General features: G+C 43.3%; 1 protein-coding gene across 1 annotated transcript in view; it reads left to right on the forward strand.

Annotated features, from left to right (window-relative positions):
- The first annotated feature begins 16 nt into the window (after positions 1-16).
- The window catches only part of LOC106583082 (S-adenosylhomocysteine hydrolase-like protein 1), a 67,284-nt gene continuing 45,127 nt past the window's right edge, over positions 17-22,173 (forward strand). Inside the window, exon 1 of the mRNA XM_014166876.3 lies at positions 17-536. Within this exon, the coding sequence (XP_014022351.1) occupies positions 348-536 (189 nt within the window). The 5' untranslated portion in view covers positions 17-347. The remainder of the gene's footprint in view (positions 537-22,173) is intronic.

A 22,173-nucleotide genomic window follows, 5' to 3' on the forward strand; every position in this document is an offset into this window, starting at 1 on the left:
GGGAGGGGAGGCGCGCATCCCCCGCCCACAATTTCAGGTGACAGCTAGGCTAAACAGGCCGTTCACAACTTGCTACACGCGAAGGAACTGCGCAGGCAACGAACCGTTTTATGACAGCAATTACTACACTGTAGTTTGTAAACATAGAATTACTAACTGATACACCAAACGGCTGTTAATTAATTGTTTCTAAATCGTGTGAATTGCAGTCTTCAGCTGTACAAAAAAATCCCTCTTCCGCAAAATACCGAACAGTGGGGAGCAACTCGAATTCTGTAGCTAACTTAACTAACGTTAGCTATACCACGGGCTAACTAATTTGTTGTACGTTTTAATTATTTATCGAAATGTCGGACACTCCGGGGGACGGAAAGTTGGAGCTGAAACAAGCCAGCAAAGAAGTAAAGGAGAGCGAGAACGTGGCTGAAAAATACTCAGCCATGACCGTGAGCAAGAACAGCGAAATTACCATGGGTGAACTGTCAGTGTCGTCTGCTGCGTTCAGTGCGGTCCCTATTCACAAACCTGTTAAAAAGGTAAGACGCATTCATTACGTAGCTAGCTGTGAACAACTAGTTACGTATGAGTTGATTGGTATGAGTTGATTGGTTTCTTTTATTGTCTGGGTGGTCATCACATCATGTCCCACTTCAGGATGTCCCTTCTAAGCATAACGTAATTCACTTATATTCACTTCGTTAGCAGCTTCTGAAGTCCAACCATTAATTTTCAATGCATTTACTATTTATTGTATGTGAACGCTGTTGGTGCAGTACGTCATCCACCCCCATATACCCAGAGTAGGGCAGTGTTAAATTAATTAGATTTATTGGCCACAAGTTGTCAGCTACAGTTAGACCTAGTATGCATTTAAAGTGGAGAAACTTCACACAAACAAACACATCTGCACACTTAATTCAACTTCAGGATCCCATTGAGAAGGCAGTGCACATTCGCCAGTCTGGGGGCGATTCCTCATGAAAGTAGAACAAAAAATGAACGTGACTTTTTGGGGATTGTCACAAAATGTAATCCATAAAATGGTCCTTTGGAGGAATGCTTATTGACATATATTTGACATTTATATTTTAAAGCATATTGAGAAATAATGAATCAAAGTTGGCCTATTTAAGACAATTTGACCCAACCCAGGAGTATTGCAAGACACCGTTACTGTTGAACTTGATGTTGATGTCATTTGAAACATCAATATGTTCTAAAATCAGTAATACATTTCATTATGCAAGATCTAAATGTACATTTGATATGATTTTGAAAATTATGTACTTTTTATATCACATTTATATTCAATGGAATTGTATTTATTTATTTATTTTTGGTACTTTCTACCCCTTTTCTCCACAATTTTGTGATATTCAATTGGTAGTTAGTCTTGTCCCGTCGCTGCAACTCCCGTACAGACTCGGGAGAAGCGAAGGTCGAGAGCCATGCGTCCTCCTAAACGCGACTCTGCCAAGCCGCACTGCTTCTTGACCCACAGCTCGCTTAACCTGGAAGCCAGCCGCATCAATGTGTCGGAGGAAACACTGTACAGCTGGCGACGCAAGTCAGCATGCATGCGCCCAGCCCGCCACAAGGAGTCGCTAGAGCGTGATGGGACAAGAATATCACGGCAGGCCAAACCCTCCACTAACTCGGACAATGCTAGGCCAATTGTGCGTCGCCTCGTGGGTCTCCTGGTTGCGGCCGGCTGCGAGACAGCCTGTGATCGAACCCAGGTCTATAATGAGCACAGTAGAGTGCAGTTCAACGTGGCGACATCAACGAGTCAGTTCGTCAAATTTCTGCCCTGCTAGAGCTGCCCCGGTCAACTGTAAGTGCTGTCATTGTGAAATGGAAACCTCTAAGAGCAACGATGTCTCAGCCGCGAAGTGGTAGGCCACACAAGCTCACAGAACGGGATTGTCGAGTGCTGAAGCACGTAGCGTGTAAAAATTAGCTGTACTTGGTGCAACACTGACTACCGAGTTCCAAACTGCCTCTTGAAGCAACATCAGAGCAATAACGTAGTCGGGAGCTTAATGAAATGGGTTTCCATGGCCGAGCAGCAGCACACAAGCCTACGATCACCATGCGCAATGCGAAGCGTTGGCTGGAGTGGTGTAAAGCTCGCCGCCATTGGACTCTGGAGCAGTGGAAACGCGTTCTCTGGAGTGATGAATCACGCTTCACCATCTGGCTGTCCAACGGACAAATCTGGTTTTGGCGAATGCCAGGAGAATGCTATCTGCCTGACTCCATAGTGCTGTCAAGTTTGGTGGAGGAGGAATAATGGTCTAGGGCTTTTTTTCATGATTCAGGCTAGGCCCCTTAGTTCCCGTGAAGGGAAATCTTAAAGCTATAGCATACAATGGCATTCTAGATGATTCTTTGCTTCCAACTTTGTGGCAACAGTTTGGGAAGGCCCTTTCCTGTTTCAGCATGACAATGTCCCCGTGCACAAAATGAGTTACATACAGAAATGGTTTGTCGAGATCGGTGTGGAAGACCTGCTCAGAGCCCTGACCTCAACCCAATCAAACACCTTGGGATGAATTGGAATTCCGACTGCGAGCCAGGCCTACTCGCCCAACATCAGTGCCAGACTTCACTAATGCTCCCACAGCAATGTTCCAACATCTAGTGGAAAGCCTTCCCAGAAGAGTGGAGGCTGTTATAGCAGGAAAGCTGAGACCAACTCCATATTAATGCCTATGATTTTGGAATGAGATGTTCGATGAGCAGGTGTCCACATATATTTGGTCATGTAGTGTATATGTCAACAATCCTTCCTCCAAAGGACCATTTTATGGATTAAATTCTGTGACAATCCCACAAAATCACTTCCCCCCCCCCCCTCTTTGTATTGCCTTGTCCTGGGCTCTGTGGCTACATGTTATTGGATATATCTTTGATCTCTGATTAACTCAAATGCACTTGATTACCGCTGTAGGGTATGGGCTTTTTCTGTGCCTGGTTCCACACAAGGTTTCATTCAACCCGAATTTAAAGTAGCCACATTTTTTGTTGTTGAGATTTACTAGACCATAGGCATTTTTAATATCATAATGAACATTGTTTGTGTAGGTTAGCTTGACAGTAATGAATGAACAAATTCCACCAATGTCAAATCATGATAATACATCATGTCACAGACTAGGTAACACATCTCTGGTTTCATAACATTTCAGCAGGGTTGAAGTTCCCATCTTTGTGTGAGAGCAGTTGTTTTAGAGCAGAGTTTCATAGTTTGTCTCTGAGACAAAATCTACTGCGTTATGTAACTGGTAGGCTTCAAGTGAGCCTTTCACTGTACTGTGCGCTTGCCTGATTGTTAACAGAGAAAGCGTTTATTTATATTTTCTTTCAATTATTTTTTATTTATTTAACCTTTTATTTAACTGGGCAAGTCAGTTAAGAACAAATTCTTATTTACAATGACGGCCTCCCAAAAGGCAAAAGGCCTCCTGTGGGGATGGAGGCTGGGATTAAAAATATAGGACAAAACTCACATCACGACAAGAGAGACACCGCAACACTTCATAAAGACAGACCTAAGACAACAACATAGCATGGCAGCAACACAGTATAGTAGAAACACAACATGGCAGCAGCACAACATGGTAACAGCACAAAACATGGTACAAACATTATTGGGCACAAAGGGTAAGAAGCTAGAGACAACAATACATCACGCGAAGCAGCCACAACTGTCAGTAAGTGTCCATGATTGAGTCTTTGAATGAAGATGGAGATAAAACGGTCCAGTTCGAGTGTTTTTTGCAGCTCTTTCCAGTCGCTAGCTGCAGAGGAAGGACCCAGGGATGTGTGTGCTTTGGGGACCTTTTTAACAGAATGTGACTGGCGGAACGGGTGTTGTATGTGGAGAATGAGGGCTGCGGTAGGTTTCTCAGATGGGGGGAGTGAGGCTGTCGTGGAAATTCTTACACAGGGACACTCGGTCAATCTTAAATGAATCATCCTTTATTTGTCAGCGCGCTGGGGACGTTCCAACTCAATGCACCATAGTACACATGTCAATAAGAAGCTCTCCTTGGGCAGTCCCAGCAGTTGTCTTATGGCTATACACAGAGAAGTTATATTTGCATGATTTAATCATTACCATTTTGTTTCATCCATGTGACCGGCCAATACTGGTTCATAACATATTACAGACCATTTCCTCACGAGGCTTCTCTCTAAGCTGAGACCTTGAAACAGAGAGCTCTTTAGTTCGTTCTCAAAACAAGGTCTAAGCGTACTGCCAAATTTACATTACATTTACATTTAAGTCATTTAGCAGACGCTCTTATCCAGAGCGACTTACAAAATGGTGCATTCACCTTATGATATCCAGTGGAACAACCACTTTACAATAGTGCATCTAAATCTTTTAAGGGGGGGGGGGGGGTTAGAAGGATTACTTTATCCTATCCTAGGTATTCCTTAAAGAGGTGGGGTTTCAGGTGTCTCCGGAAGGTGGTGATTGACTCCGCTGTCCTGGCGTCGTGAGGAAGCTTGGTCCACCATTGGGGTGCCAGAGCAGCGAACAGTTTTGACTGGGCTGAGCGGGAACTGTGCTTCCTCAGAGGTAGGGGGGCCAGCAGGCCAGTGGTGGATGAACGCAGTGCCCTTGTTTGGGTGTAGGGCCTGATCAGAGCCTGAAGGTATGGAGGTGCCGTTCCCTTCACAGCTCCGTAGGCAATCACCATGGTCTTGTAGCGGATGCGAGCTTCAACTGGAAGCCAGTGGAGAGAGCGGAGGAGCGGGGTGACGTGAGAGAACTTGGGAAGGTTGAACACCAGACGGGCTGCGGCGTTCTGGATGAGTTGTAGGGGTTTAATGGCACAGGCAGGGAGCCCAGCCAACAGCGAGTTGCAGTAATCCAGACGGGAGATGACAAGTGCCTGGATTAGGACCTGCGCCGCTTCCTGTGTGAGGCAGGGTCGTACTCTGCGAATGTTGTAGAGCATGAACCTACAGGATCGGGTCACCGCCTTGATGTTAGTGGAGAACGACAGGGTGTTGTCCAGGATCACGCCAAGGTTCTTAGCACTCTGGGAGGAGGACACAAGGGAGTTGTCAACCGTGATGGTGAGATCATGGAACGGGCAGTCCTTCCCCGGGAGGAAGAGCAGCTCCGTCTTGCCGAGGTTCAGCTTGAGCTGGTGATCCGTCATCCACACTGATATGTCTGACAGACATGCAGAGATGCGATTCGCCGCCTGGTTATCAGAAGGGGGAAAGGAGAAGATTAATTGTGTGTCGTCTGCATAGCAATGATAGGAGAGACCATGTGAGGATATGACAGAGCCAAGTGACTTGGTGTATAGCGAGAATAGGAGAGGGCCTAGAACAGAGCCCTGGGGGACACCAGTGGTGAGAGCGCATGGTGCGGAGACAGATTCTCGCCACGCCACCTGGTAGGAGCGACCTGTCAGGTAGGACGCAATCCAAGCGTGGGCCGCGCCGGAGATGCCCAACTCGGAGAGGGTGGAGAGGAGGATCTGATGGTTCACAGTATCAAAGGCAGCAGATAGGTCTAGAAGGATGAGAGCAGAGGAGAGAGACTTAGCTTTAGCAGTGCGGAGAGCCTCCGTGACACAGAGAAGAGCAGTCTCAGTTGAATGCCCAGTCTTGAAACCTGACTGATTAGGATCAAGAAGGTCATTCTGAGAGAGATAGCAGGAGAGCTGGCCAAGGACGGCACGTTCAAGAGTTTTGGAGAGAAAAGAAAGAAGGGATACTGGTCTGTAGTTGTTGACATCGGAGGGATCGAGTGTAGGTTTTTTCAGAAGGGGTGCAACTCTCGCTCTCTTGAAGACGGAAGGGACGTAGCCAGCGGTCAAGGATGAGTTGATGAGCGAGGTGAGGAAGGGGAGAAGGTCTCCGGAAATGGTCTGGAGAAGAGAGGAGGGGATAGGGTCAAGTGGGCAGGTTGTTGGGCGGCCGGCCGTCACAAGACGCGAGATTTCATCTGGAGAGAGAGGGGAGAAAGAGGTCAAAGCACAGGGTAGGGCAGTGTGAGCAGGACCAGCGGTGTCGTTTGACTTAGCAAACGAGGATCGGATATCGTCAACCTTCTTTTCAAAATGGTTGATGAAGTCATCCGCAGAGATGGAGGAGGGGGGGGGGGGAGGGGGAGGAGGATTCAGGAGGGAGGAGAAGGTAGCAAAGAGCTTCCTAGGGTTAGAGGCAGATGCTTGGAATTTAGAGTGGTAGAAAGTGGCTTTAGCAGCAGAGACAGAAGAGGAGAATGTAGAGAGGAGTGAGTGAAAGGATGCCAGGTCCGCAGGGAGGCGAGTTTTCCTCCATTTCCGCTCGGCTGCCCGGAGCCTTGTTCTGTGAGCTCGTAGTGAGTCGTCGAGCCACGGAGCAGGAGGGGAGGACCGAGCCGGCCTGGAGGATAGGGGACAGAGAAAATCAAAGGATGCAGAAAGGGAGGAGAGGAGGGTTGAGGAGGCAGAATCAGGAGATAGGTTGGAGAAGGTTTGAGCAGAGGGAAGAGATGATAGGATGGAAGAGGAGAGAGTAGCGGGAGTAGCCTGAGCTATGTTGTTGATGTAAATTGACAAGCGCATGGGGCCGAGGATCCAGCCTTGGGGTACTCCCTTGGTGTCAGGCAGTGGCTGAGACGGCAGTTATAAAATCAGGGCATGGCAGAGGACAGGGAGAGCTCTGCAGTGTTGATTTATGACATTTGAATGTGCATTAGATGGCAGAAAGATCATATTGTACAGCAATTTCATCAGTTAACATGAATACAAAGCTGACGAGAGGTGGTTAGAATAGGATGGGAGGCCAAGAGTCTGTGTAACCCATAGAGAGTCAGAGTCCCGAGTAAGGGAACAAACAGTCTGTCCCACGGTCGTGTAAACAAGCAAGTTAATAGTCAACAAAGCCCGCAGGAGTCATGAGGCAAATGACAGCTTTACCTTATAAAGGCGTTCCAGAAGATTGAAATAACTCATTTAAAAAATTAAAAAATTTGTAACCTCTTGTTTTGGACTTCATGTGTCAATGTATGGTTCATACATGCATAATAAACCATCTACAGTCTTATTCCAGCGGAGAAAGGCCCAGAATACTTACATTTTTACCTGGCATAATTTAGTGTACAAGATGCGCGCTTGTTAATGTCATCTAGCCTAGTGAGCGCACGCTCTACAGCGAGCGGAATTGCCTGGCCACATGCGCTTACCATTAGTTATTTTGATAACAGCGAAAATATGTCATCCCAATTAGAGGTCGACCGATTATGATTTTTCAACGCCGATACCGATTATTGGGGGACCAAAAAAGGCCCATGCCGATTTTAAAAACTTTTTTTTTTTTTTGTTTGTAATAATGACAATTACAACAATACTGAATGAACACTTATTTTATTTTAACTTAATATAATACATAAATAAAATCAATTTAGCCTCAAATAAATAATGGAACATGTTCAATTTGGTTTAAAACAGTGTTGGAGAAGAAATTAAAAGTGCAATATGTGCCATGTAAAAAAGCTAATGTTTAAGTTCCTTGCTCAGAACATGAGAACATATGAAAGCTGGTGGTTCCTTTTAACATGAGTCTTCAATATTCCCAGGTAAGAAGTTTTAGGTTGTAGGAATTATAGGACTATTTCTCTCTCTACCATTTGTATTTAATATACCTTTGACTGTTGGATGTTCTTATAGGCACTTTACTATTGCCAGTGTAACAGTATAGCTTCCGTACCTCTCTTCGCTCCTATCTGGGCTCGAACCAGGAACACATCGACAACAGCCACCCTCGAAGCAGCGTTACCCATGTAGAGCAAGGGGAACAACAACTCCAAATCTCAGAGCGAGTGACGTTTGAAACGCTATTAGCGCGCACCCGCTAACTAGCTAGCCATTTCACATGGGTTACACCAGCCTAATCTCGGGGGTTGATAGGCTTGAAGTCTTAAACAGCGCAATGCTTGAAGAATTGCGAAGAGCTGCTGGCAAAACGCACGAAGGTGCTGTTTGAATGAATGCTTACGAGCGTGCTGCTGCCTACCATCGCTCAGTCAGACTGCTATATCAAATCATAACTTAATTAGAACATAATTACACACAGAAATACGAGCCTTTGGTCATTAATATGGTCGAATCCGGAAACTATAATTTCGAAAACGAAACGTTTATTATTTCAGTGAAATACGGAACCATTCCGTATTTTATCTAATGGGTGGCATCCCTAAGTCTAAATATTCCTGTTACATTGCACAACCTTCAATGTTATGTCAGAATTATGTACAATTCTGGCAAATTAATTACGGCCTTCAAAGAAAGGCATTGATGTTTATGGTTAGGTACATTGGTGCAAGGACAGTGCTTTTTTTCGCAAATGCGCTTGTTAAATCATCACCCATTTGTCGAAGTAGGCTGTGATTCGATGAGAAATTAACAGGCACCGCATCGACCATATGCAACGCAGGACACGTTAGATAAACTAGTAATATCAACCATGTGTCGTTAACTAGTGATTATGTTAAGATTAATTGTTTTTTATAAGATAAGTTGCTAGCTAGCATTAAACTTACCTTGGCTTCTTACTGCCCTCGCGTAACAGGTAGTCAGCCTGCCATGCAGGCTCCTCGTGGAGTGCAATGTAAGGCAGGTGGTTAGAACGTTGGACTAGTAACCGGAAGGTTGCAAAAACGAATCCCCGAATCCCCCCTGAACAAGGCAGTTAACCCCCGTTCCTAGGCCGTCATTGAAAATAAGAATGTGTTCTTAATCTGACTTGCCTAGTTAAATAAAGGTGTAAAAAAAAAAAATCGGTGGCCAATAATACCAATCCATGCATCATAAATTAGAAAACTTTGAAATTAGAAGTTAGATCTATTAGACCCCGGGAGTTGTTAAATTTCTCTCTTTCAATAGGCTACATTTTCTGGAAACCAAGCAGAAAATTATGTGAAAGAAGGTGACATGTTAGCCAGACAAATGCATTAGAATACAATTGTCAAACTGATCAGAAACACTATGCTCACAACCTGTGTCTGCTTAATGGTGTCGCTGGTTTATTTAGTTAGTATTTGTGGAATATTGCACAATAGACTAAGGTTTTTACCAGGCACGAATCATGACACAACACATAATTTGATGCGCTATATAAATGTATACTGCAAACTTTCACCCACTTTTTAGATACGAAAATATCTCCCTACTTTCTGTTGTCAGCCATCCATCCATATAAAATAATTCCATGCCATTTGTCTTTATAAATGTGCATCGCTAATCCATCAATGCAGTTGATTGCCTGCGATCGTCAGTCATCACGTAAGCAAATGCAAAATATATACTACCGTTCAAAAGTTTGGGGTCACTTTAGGAATGTCCTTATTTTCCATGAAAAGATACATGAAATGAGTTGCAAAATGAGTAGGAAATATAGTCAAGATGTTGACAAGGTTATAAATAATGATTTTTAATTGAAATAATAATTGTCCTTCAAACTTTGCTACAAATGGACGATTCTTTGACGAAAGCAATGAAAAGCCTTGCAGACCTTTGGCATTCTATTTGTCAATTTGTTGAGGTAATCTGAAGAGATTTTACCCCATGCTTCCTGAAGCACCTCCCACAAATTGGATTGGCTTGATGGGCACTTCTTACTTACCATATGGTCAAGCTGCTCCCACAACAGCTCAATAGGGTTGAGATGTGGTGACTGTGCTGGCCACTCCATTATAGACAGAATCCCAGCTGACTGCCTCTTCCCTAAATGGTTCTTGCATAGTTTGGAGCTGTGCTTTGGGTCATTTTCCTGTTGTAGGAGGAAATTGGCTCCAATTAAGCGCCGTCCACAGGGTATGAAAAGGCGTTGCAGAATGGGTTGATGGCCTCATTCAAGATCCCTTTTACCGTGTACAAATCTCCCACTTCACCACCACCAAAGCACCCCCAGACAATCACATTGCGTTCACCATGTTTGACAGATGGCGTCAAGTACTCCTCCAGCATCTTTAAATTTTTCCTGCATCTCACGAATGTTCTTCTTTGTGATCCGAACACCTCAAACTTAGATTCATCTGTCCATAACGCTTTTTTCTTATCTTCTTCTGTCCAGTGTCTGTTCTTTTGCCCATCTTAATCTTTTATTTTTATTGGCCAGTCTGAGATATGGCTTTTTCTTTGCAACTCTGCCTAGAAGGCCAGCATCCCGGAGTTGCCTCTTCACTGTTGATGTTGAGACTGGTGTTTTGCGGGTACTATTTAACCTGTTGGGGCTAGGGGGCAGTATTTGCACAGCCGGATAAAAAACGTACCCGATTTAATCTGGTTACTACTCCTGCCCAGAAACTAGAATATGCATATAAGTAGTAGATTTGGATAGAAAACACTCTAAAGTTTCTAAAACTGTTTGAATGGTGTCGTGAGTATAACAGAACTCATATGGCAGGCCAAAACCTGAGAAGATTCAATACAGGAAGTGCCCTGTCTGACAATTTATTGTCCTTCTGTAGCCTCTCTATCGAAAATACAGCATCTGTGCTGTAACGTGACATTTTCTAAGGCTTCCATTGGCTCTCAGAAGGTGCCAGAAAGTGTAATGAGATGTCTGCAGTCTCTGGGCAAAGAACAGCAACAGAGTTTGTTACTGGCCTGCCTGGGGACAGTGACACTGGAGATGCGCGTTCATGTGAATTCTCCATTTTGTTCTTTCAGTCTTTGAATGAATACAACGTCGCCCGGTTGGAATATTATCGCTATTTTACGAGAAAAATTGCATAAAAATTGATTTTAAACAGCGTTTGACATGCTTCGAAGTACGGTAATGGAATATTTTGAAATGTTTTGTCACGAAATGCGCTCGCGCGTCACCCTTCGGCTTGTGACCTGAACGCACGAACAAAACGGAGCTATTTCAATATAACTATGGATTATTTCGAACCAAAACATCATTTGTTGTTGAAGTAGAAGTCCTGGGAGTGCATTCTGACGAAGAACAGCAAAGGTAATCCAATTTTTCTTATAGTAAATCTGAGTTTGGTGAGGGCCAAACTTGGTGGGTGTCAAAATAGCTAGCCTGTGATGGCCGGGCTATCTACTCAGAATATTGAAAAATGTGCTTTCGCCGAAAAGCCATTTTAAAATCTGACGCCGCGATTGCATAAAGGAGTTCTGTATCTATAATTCTTAAAATAATTGTTATGCATTTTGTGAATGTTAATCGTGAGTAATTAAGTAAATTCACCGGAAGTTTGCGGTGTGTATGCTAGTTGCTAGTTCTGAACATCACATGCTAATGTAAAAAGCTGTTTTTTGATAAAAATATTAACTTGATTGAACAAAACATGCATGTATTGTCTAACATAATGTCCTAGGAGTGTCATCTGATGAAGATCATCAAAGGTTAGTGCTGCATTTAGCTGTGTTTTTGGTTTTTGTGACATATATGCTTGCTTGAAAAATGTCTGTGGTTATTTCTGACTATGTACTCTCCTAACATAATCTAATGTTTTGCTTTCACTGTAAAGCCTTTTTGAAATCGGACAGTGTGGTTAGATTAACGAGAGTCTTATCTTTCAAATGGTGTAAAATAGTCCTATGTTTGAAAACTTTGAATTATGACATTTTGTGGTTTTAAATTTGGCGCTCTGTGTACTGGCTGTTGAATAGTGCGGGACGATTTCGTCCCTTCTACCCTAGAGAGGTTTTAATGAAGCTGCCAGTTGAGGACTTGTGAGGCGTCTTTCTCAAACTAGACACTCTAATGTACTTGTCCTCTTGCTCAGTTGTGCACCGGGGCCTCCCACTCCTTCTATTCTGGTTAGAGCCAGTTTGCGTTCTGTGAAGGGAGTAGTACACAGCATTGTATGAGATCTTCAGTTTCATGGCAATTTCTCGACTGGAATAGCCTTCATTTCTCAGAACAAGAATAGACTGACGAGTTTTAGAAGAAATGTATTTGTTTCTGGCCATTTTGAGCCTGTAATCGAACCCACAAATGCTGATGCTCCAGATACTCAACTAGTCTAAAGAAGGCCAGGTTTATTGCTTCTTTAATCAGCACACCAGTTTTCAGCTGTGTCAACATAATTGCAAAAGGGTTTTCTAATGCTCAATTAGCCCTTTTAAAATGATCAACTTGGATTAGCTAACACAACGTGCCATTGGAACACAGGAGTGATGGTTGCTGATAATGGGCCTCTGTACGTCTATGTAGATATTCCATTAAAAATAATTTTCCCAGCTGCAATAGTCATTTACAACATTAACAATGTCTACACTGTATTTCTGATCAATTTGATGTTATTTTAATGGACAAAAAAATGTGCTTTTCTTTCAAAAACGAGAACTTTCTAAGTGACCCCCAAACTTCTGAACGGTACTGTATTCATTTCACGACTTTCAAGGAGTAGGATATTTGATGCAATCCTATAAGTAGGCTTTAACTTTTCCATTATGTAACATTACATCCTCACAATCAATTGCCTAACCATAACCCTTACCTAACCTTAACCTTTACCATAACAATTTAAAATGTAAACTTTAATGGGATTGGGACTTCCCAAGGATCCCAGATAACAAGGACAGTACCACAAGGAATTAGCCAGACTGAACCAAACATTGAGGGGCGATGTTGATTGTCAGTCGGAAATTATGTCCAATGAGGTTGCAAGGTTAAAGTGGGAGGCAGGATCAGATTGGCACAGCATTGTCCAATGAGGTTGTGTGGTGAGCCCAAGCACATGCATATCTTTGTGCACAGCTGCAGGAGCTTGAGAGCAATTACGTGATGACGTAGGACCTTATTTGGCTCCTGGGCGCTGCTTTCAGAACTACTGACATAAAATATACAAAAGTTATTTAGAGCCTCTTTAAGTCAATTACACTGATATTGGACCCATATTGAATTTTTTTAAGACTTGAATAGAGAAAGACACAGGTAGGCTTAGACTTGTCTATACCAGCCAAGTACACCCTGGCCTGAACCCAGTCCCTCAAGACAAGACCACTCAGGCCAAGCAACAGGAGATGGGTGGTGTGGATCAGTGGCTAACAGGAATGTTGAGTGATTCTCAACACCGCTGTTTGAGATTTGATTTAGGTTTTGGTTGCAGGCCTGTAAGTTTGTGATTTTAGGGGCAAGGCCATTTGGCCTTCAAGAGGTGCCCCATCTGCCCAGGCACCAAGGCCATCTGCCCAGGCACCAAGGCTATTAGCAAAAATTAACAATTTTAAATTGTTTTGAATTCTAAAAAAACCCACTAGCTATTCTGTTTAGAAAACCATAAGTGTATGTCAATTTACATAAATAATTAGCTTACATGTGTTGGGTTTTGAGAAGGTGAAATATACTTAGCACTCCATCAGTGATATAAGGTTTAGAGATCTACACCAGAAGTTAAGGGTTATAGGAGGATGGTGTGTATATAGTGGGTGCCACTAAGCTTGGAATGTGTTGAGTGCAGGGAAGCAATTACATGTGGAAGGCATTGATAAGGGGAGACGGGTGGAGATCTTAGAAACTAACCATGTCACTGAGGGAGAGAGGGTAATGTATAACGTTTACATTATGTCAGTGTATGTTATTGTTAGCCATCAGAGATCCTCTGGGAGGAGAAGAGACACGGCCTGGTATCAATAACCATGACAGCCTTGAGTTGGGGTGGAGTGAGCACTTTGGAGTAGAGGTCAGGTTAGATGAAGTGAGGAAGAACCGATATCACTAAGGTTCTGTCTAGCAACAGATGCATTGGCTGTTTAGTTGTGGAGGAGGAGACTCAGCCTAGGAGAAAGGGTTAAATATCAGTGCTTGTGTGAAATGTTTTTTGTCTGAATACAGCTGTATCGACCCTTTGGGAAGAATTCAACTTGGTTAAGCTTTTCTAGTGTCTGTGAGTTATTTACTCTAAAAATAAGAACCTAACACATGTCAATGTGTAGGTGATAGCCTAGATATTTTGCCAAAATATCTAGGCTATCATCTCCAGACCAATGCTGACAGGAGGGAAACGCCAGGAAATGTAGTCTCACTTTAATGACTTTCAATCACGTATATAGGCTAAACGCCTGTCATGTTTGACAAATATAATGTAGGATCCTTATATCTAAATGCTTGATTTTGTCGACATACTTGAGGCACTCTTTGTTCAGATAGGAGAGAATGGCCAGTTCCTGTTGCGCACTGCATCACCCACCTTGCAGTCTGAGTGGAGGCAGTCAACATTTTGAAACTGTTGAACCATAAACATAATTGTTTAAAATCTAGACGTTTTGTCATTTTATGAGTCATATCTTACCGTGTTCCGACCATAGACATGTTAAGGGGATTATTTTATAAACACTTCCTCATGTCATTGAAACCAGTATTTATTTAATGTTCTCAACTTTCTTTCTTTGTTCAGCAGCCTAAGACACAATCGTAGTCATATTAACTCTGTAGATCCCGTCGTTGGCCTTTCTTTAAATTACTATTGTGGCCTTGTTTTTTAACATTGTCTGTCAATATCGCAAAATTAATTTGCCAACAGCCTGTTGTCGTATTCGCGTGGCGGTTGTCATCAACCGAAAACAGGGTATGCTGTCATCTTGATTTTACAGCGTTTTTTCTTTTTTTCATTTTTTTTTCACTTCATTACTCAGAATGACAGCGCTGAAGCGGACATGACTTTTCACTGTGAAATCAATCAAATGTATTTATAAAGCCCTTCTTACATCAGCTGATGTCACAAAGTGCTGTACAGAAACCCAGCCTAAAACCACAAACAGCAAGCAATGCAGTTATAGAAGCACGGTGGCTAGGAAAAACTCCCTAGAAAGGCCAGAACCTAGGAAGAAACCTAGAGAGTAACCAGGCTATGAGGGGTGGCCAGTCCTCTTCTGGCTGTGCCGGGTGGAGATTATAACAGAACATGGCCAAGATGTTCAAATGTTCATAGATGACCAGCGGGGTCAAATAATAATAATCACAGTGGTTGTTGAGGGTGCAACAGGTCAGCACCTCGGGAGTAAATGTCAGTTGGCTTTTCATAGCTGATCATTCAGAGTATCTCTACCACTCCTGCTGTCTCTAGAGAGTTGAAAACCGCAGGTCTGGGACAGGTAGCACGTCCGGTGAACAGGTCAGTGTTCCATAGCCGCAGGCAGAACAGTTGAAACTGGAGCAGCAGCACGGCCAGGTGGACTGGGGACCGCAAGGAGTCATCAGGCCAGGTAGTCATAAGGCATGGTCCTAGAGGGAGAGAAAGAGAGCGAATTAGAGAGAGCATACTTAAATTCACACAGGACACCGGATAAGACAGAAGAAATACACCAGATATAACAGACTGACCCTAGCCCCCCGACACAAACTACTGCAGCATAAATACTGGAGGCTTAGACAGGAGGGGTCGGGAGACACTGTGACCCCGTCTGACGATACCCCCGGACAAGGCCAGACAGGCAGGATATAACCCCACCCACTTTGCCAAGCACAGCCCCCACACCACTAGAGGGATATCTTCAACCACCAACTTACCATCCTGAGACAAGGCCGGGTATAGCTCACAAAGATCTCTGCCACGGCACAGCCCAAGGGGGGGGGGGGGGGCGCCAACCCAGACAGGAAGACCACGTCAGTGACTCAACCCACTCAAGTGACGCACCCCTCCTAGGGACGGCATGGAAGAGCACCAGTAAGCCAGTGACTCAGCCCCTGTAATAGGGTTATAGGCAGAGAATCCCAGTGGCGAGAGGGGAACCGGCAAGGCAGAGACAGCAAGGGCGGTTCATTGCTCCAGTGCCTTTCCGTTCACCTTCACACTCCTGGGCCAGACTACACTCAATCATAGGACCTACTGAAGAGATGAGTCTTCAATAAAGACTTAAAGGTTGAGACCGAGTCTGTGTCTCTCACATGGGTAGGCAAACTATTCCATAAAAATGGAGCTCTATAGGAGAAAGCCCTGCCTCCAGGTGTTTGCTTAGAAATTCTAGGGACAGTAAGGAGGCCTGCGTCTTGTGACCGTAGCGTACGTGTAGGTATGTACGGCAGGACCAAATTGGAAAGATGGGTAGGAGCAAGCCATTGTAATGCTTTGTAGGTTAGCAGTAAAACCTTGACATCAGCCCTTGCCTTAACAGGAAGCCAGTGAAGAGAGGCTAGCACTGGAGTAATATGATCAAATTTTTTGGTTTTGGTCAAGATTCTAGCAGCCGTGTTTAGCACTAACTGAAGTTTATTTTGTGCTTTATCCGGGTAGCCGGAAAGTAGAGCATTGCAGTAGTCTAACCTAGAAGTGACAAAAGCATGGATTATTTTTTTCTGCGCAATCTCCAAAAGAATGTGGTGATCGATGGTATCAAAAGCAGCACAAAGGTCTAGGAGCATGAGGACAGATGCAGAACCTCGGTCTGACGTCATTAAAAGGTCATTTACCACCTTCACAAGTGCAGTCTCAGTGCTATGATTGGGTCTAAAACCAGACTGAAGCGTTTTGTATACATTGTTTGTCTTCAGGAAGGCAGTGAGTTGCTGCGCAACAGCTTATTCTAACATTTTTGAGAGGAATGGGAGATTCGATAGGCCAATTGTATTATTCTTTTTTAAATTTGTTTTCTGGGTCAACGTTTGGCTTTATCAAGAGCGGCTTTATTACTGCCACTTTTAGTGAGTTTGGTTCTCATCCGGTGGATAGAGAGCCGTTTATTATGTTCAACATAGGAGGGCCAAGCACAGGAAGCGGCTCTTTCAGTAGTTTAGTTGGAATAGGGTCCAGTATGCAGCTTGAAGGTTTAGAGGCCATGATTATTTTCATCAATGTGTAAAGAGATATAGTACTAAAACACTTGAGTGTCTCCCTTGATCCTAGGTCCTGGCAGAGTTGTGCAGACTCAGGACAACTGAGCTTTGGAGGAATACGCAGATTTAAAGAGGAGTCCATAATTTGCTTTCTAATGATCATGATCTTTTCCTCAAAAAAGTTCATGAATTTATCACTGCTGAAGTGAAAGCCATCCTCTCTTGAGGAAAGCTGCTTTTTAGTTAGCTTTGCGACAGTATCAAAAAGAGATTTTGGATTGTTCTCATTTTCCTCAATTAAGTTGGAAAAATAGGATGATCGAGCAGCAGTGAGGGCTCTTCGATAGTGCACGGTACTGTCTTTCCAAGCAAGTCAGAAGACTTCCAGTTTGGTGTAGCGCCATTTCCGTTCCAATCTTCTGGAAGCTTGCTTTAGAGCTCGGGTATTTTCTGTATACCAGGGAGCTAGTTTCTTATGACAAATGTTTTTAGGGGTGCAACTGCATCTAGGGGATTGCGCAAGGTTAAATTGAGTTCCTTAGTGAGGGGGTTAACTGATTTTTGTACTCTGACGTCCTTGGGTTGGTGGAGGGACTCTGGAAGGGCATCAAGGAATCTTTGGGTTGTCCGAGAATTTATAGCACGACTTTTGATGATCCTTGGTTGGGGTCTGAGCAGATTATTTGTTGTGATTGCAAATGTAATGAAATGGTGGTCCGATAGTCCAGGATTATGAGGAAAAACATTAAGATCCACAACATTTATTCCATGGGACAAAACTAGGTCCAAAGTATGACTCTGGCAGTGAGTAGGTCCGGAGACATGTTGGACAAAACCCGCTGAGTCGATGATGGCTCCGAAAGCCTTTTGGAGTGGGTCTGTGGACTTTTCCATGTGAATATTAAAGTCACCAAAAATGTGTATATTATCTGCCATGACTACAAGGTCCGATAGGAACTCAGTGAGGAATGCTGTATATGGCCCAAGAGGCCTGTAAACAGTAGCAATAAAAAGTGATTGAGTAGGCTGCATAGATTTCATGACTAGAAGCTCAAAAGACAAACTTATTTACAAAAAAATTTAATTGACATTTGCTATCATAAATGTTATCAACACCTCTGCCTTTGCGGGATGTGCGGGGGATATTTTCACTAGTGTAACCAGGAGGTGAGGCCTCATTTAACACAGTAAATTCATCAGGCTTAAGCCATGTTTCAGTCAGGCCAATCACATCAAGATTTATGATCAGTGATTAGTTCATTGACTATAACTGCCTTGGAAGTGAGGGATCTAACATTAAGTAGCCCTATTTTGAGATGTGAGGTATCACAATCTCTTTCAATAATGGCAGGAATGGAGGAGGTCTTTATTCCAGTGAGATTGCTAAGACGAACACCGCCATGTTTAGTTTTGCCCAACCTAGGTCGTGGCACAGACACGGTCTCAATGGGCATAGCTGGGCTGACTACACTGACTGTGCTAGTGGCAGACTCCACTAAGCTGGCAGGCTGGCTAACAGCCTGCTGCCTGGCTTGCACCCTACCTCATTGTGGAGCTAGGGGAGTTAGAGCCCTGTCTATGTTCGTAGATAAGTTGAGAGCACCCCCCCCCCAGCTAGGATGGAGTCCGTCACTCCTCAACAGGCCAGGCTTGGTCCTGTTTGTGGGTGAGTCCCAGAAAGAGGGCCAATTATCTACAAATTCTTTTGGGAGGTGCAGAAAACAGTTTTCAACCAGCGATTGAGTTGTGAGACTGCTGTAGAGCTCATCACTACACCTAACTGGCAGGGGGCCAGAGATAATTACTCGATGCCGACACATCTTTCTAGCTTATTTACACGCTGAAGCTATGTTGCGCTTGGTGATGGGAGGAGTAGACACCAGAGAAGGCTCGTCCTCTGACTCCGACTCGCTGCTTAATGGGGAGAACCGGTTGAAAGTTTCTGCCGGCTGAATGAGCGACACCGGTTGAGCATTTCTACAGCATTTCCTTCCAGAAGCCATGAGAAAGTTGTCCGGCTGCGGGGACCGGTGCGAGGGGATTTATACTACTATCTGTACTTACTGGTGGCACAGATGCTGTTTCATCCTTTCCTACACTTAAATTACCCTTGCCTAACGATTGCGTCTGAAGCTGGGCTTGCAGCACAGCTATCCTCGCCGTAAGGCAACCGTTGTCCTGTATGTTATGAGTACAGCGACTGCAATTAGAAGGCATAATGTTAATGTTACTACTTACCAGAGTGAAAAAGTTGAATGAAAAAAGTCGAGCGAGGGAGAAACTAAAAATATAAACGGTAATTTAACCTGTTGGGGATAGGGGGCAGTATTTGCACGGCCGGATAAAAAACGTACCCGATTTTAATCTGGTTACTACTCCTGCCCAGTAACTAGAATATGCATATAATTGTTTGATTTGGATAGAAAACACCCTAAAGTTTCTAAAACTGTTTGAATGGTGTCTGAGTATAACAGAACTCATATGGCAGGCCAAAACCTGAGAAGATTGCATACAGGAAGTACCCTCTCTGACTATTTCTTGGCCTTCTATAGCCTCTTTATCGAAAACGGAGGATCTCTGCTGAAACGTGACATTTTCTAAGGCTCCCATAGGCTCTCAGAAAGCGCCAGAACGTTGAATGATGACTCTCCAGTCTCTGGCTGAAAAACAGTAGCGCATTTGGTAAGTGGTCGATCTGAGAACAATGAGACGAGTGCGCGCGTGCACGTGAAGAGTCCATTTTACTTTCTGTCTTTGAACGAAAACAACGACTCCCGGTCGGAATATTATCGCTTTTTTACGAGAAAAATTGCATAAAAATTGATTTTAAACAGCGTTTGACATGCTTCGAAGTACGGTAATGGAATATTTTCACATTTTTTGTCACGATACGCGCCGGGCGCGTCACCCTTCTTTACCCTTCAGATAGTGTCTTGAACGCACGAACAAAACGCTGCTATTTGGATATAACTATGGATTATTTGGAACCAAACCAACATTTGTTGTTTAAGTAGAAGTCCTGGGAGTGCATTCTGATGAAGAACAGCAAAGGTAATCCAATTTTTCTTATAGTAAATCTGAGTTTGGTGAGTACCAAACTTGGTGGGTGTCAAAATAGCTAGCCTGTGATGGCCGGGCTATCTACTCAGAATATTGCAAAATGTGCTTTCACCGAAAAGCTATTTTAAAAACGGACACCGCGATTGCATAAAGGAGTTCTGTATCTATAATTCTTAAAATAATTGTTTTTTGTGAACGTTTATCGTGAGTAATTTAGTAAATTCACCAGAAGTGTTCGGTGGGAATGCTAGTCACATGCTAATGTAAAAAGCTGGTTTTTGATATAAATATGAACTTGATTGAACAAAACATGCATGTATTGTATAACATAATGTCCTAGGAGTGTCATCTGATGAAGATCATCAAAGGTTAGTGCTGCATTTAGCTGTGGTTTTGGTTTTTGTGACATTATATGCTAGCTTGAAAAATGGGTGTCTGATTATTTCTGGCTGGGTACTCTGCTGACATAATCTAATGTTTTGCTTTCGTTGTAAAGCCTTTTTGAAATCGGACAGTGTGGTTAGATTAACGAGAGTCTTGTCTTTTAAAATGGTGTAAAATAGTCATATGTTTGAGAAATTGAAGTAATAGCATTTCTAAGGTATTTGAATATCGCGCCACGGGATTCCACTGGCTGTTGACTAGGGTGGGACGCAAACGTCCCACCTAGCCCAGAGAGGTTAAAAAGTAAAAACTGTAAAGTTGGCAGGTAGCAAAGTAAGTTTAGCAACAAAATGCACAGCAGCACGTAAACAAGTCTACAATTTGTGACCAGAAATTATGTGATGAGGTGGATAGAGCCTATATCTATGTTGGTTGGTGATTCGGACACGTCCTTTCACTTTGAAAAGCGATGATGTCGAGGTGAGTGAAATAAGATATACCGTACCAGTCAAAGGTTTGGACACCTACTCATTCAAGGGTTTTCCTTTATTTTTACTATTTTATATATTGTAGAATAATAGTGAAGACATCAACACATATGGAATCATGTAGTAACCAAAAAAGTGTTTTATATTTGACGTTGTTCAAAGTAGCCACTCTTTGGCTTGATGACAGCTTTGCACTCTTGGCATTCTCTCAACCAGCTTCATGAGGTAGTCACCTGAAATGCCTTTCAATTAACAGGTGTGGCTTGTTAAAAGTTAATTTGTTGAATTTCTTTCCTTCTTAATGTGTTTGAGCCAATCTTCTGTAAAAGACCAAATCCATATTATGGCAAGAACAGCTCAAATAAGCAAAGAGAAACGACAGTCCATTACTTTAAGACATGAAGGTCAGTCAATTCAGAACATTTCAAGAACTTTGAAAGTTTCTTCAAGTGCAGTTGCAAAAACCGCCAAGCGCTATGATGAAACTGGTTCTTATGAGGACCTCCACAGGAAAGGAAGACATATAGTTACCTCTTCTGCAAAGGATAAGTTCATTAGAGTTAACTGTGCCTCAGATTGCAGCCCAAATAAATGCTTCACAGAGATCTCAACATCAACTGTTCAGAGGATACTGCATGAATCACGCCTTCATGATCGAATTGCTGCAAAGAAACCAATACTAAAGGACATCAATAATGAGAGACTTGCTTAGGCCAAGAAACACTAGCAATGGACATTAGACCTTCGGAAGTCTGTCCTTTTGTCTGATGAGTCCACATTTGAGATTGTTGGTTCCAACCGCGTCTTTGTGAGACGCAGAGTAGGTGAACGGATTTGCTCCGCATGTGTATTTTCCCACCGTGAAGCATGGAGGAGGTGGTTTGATGGTGTGGGGGTGCTTAGCTGGTGACAATGACAATCATGACTGACTGACTTATTTAGAATTCAATACTCAATACTCACCAGCATGGCTACCACAGCGTTCTGCAGCGATACGCCATCCCATCTGGTTTGTGCTTAGTGGGACTATCATTTGTTTTTCAACAGGACAATGACTCAACACACCTCCAGGCTGTGTAAGAGCTATTTGACCAAGAAGGAGAGTGATGGAGTGCTGCATCAGATGACCTGGCCTCCACATTCACCTGATCTCAACCCAATTGAGATGGTTTGGGATGAGTTGGACCTCGGAGTGAAGGAAAAGCAGCCAATAGGTGCTCAGCATATGTGGTAACTCCTTCAAGACTGTTGGGAAAGCATGCCAGATGAAGCTGATTGAGAGAATGCCAAGAGTGTGCAAAGCTGTCAGCAAGGCAAATGGTAGCTACTTTGAAGAATCTCAAATCTAAAATATATTTTGATTTATTTAACATAATTCTTTGGTTAATAGTTTCCATATGTGTTATTTCATAGTTTAGACATCCAAAACTATTATTCTACAATGTCGAAAATAGTAAAAAATAAAGAAACTCTTGAATGAGTAGGTGTCCAA

Source organism: Salmo salar, chromosome 22 (assembly GCF_965601325.2).
Source record: "Salmo salar chromosome 22, fSalSal1, whole genome shotgun sequence".
In the NCBI taxonomy this organism is placed as follows: domain Eukaryota; kingdom Metazoa; phylum Chordata; class Actinopteri; order Salmoniformes; family Salmonidae; genus Salmo; species Salmo salar.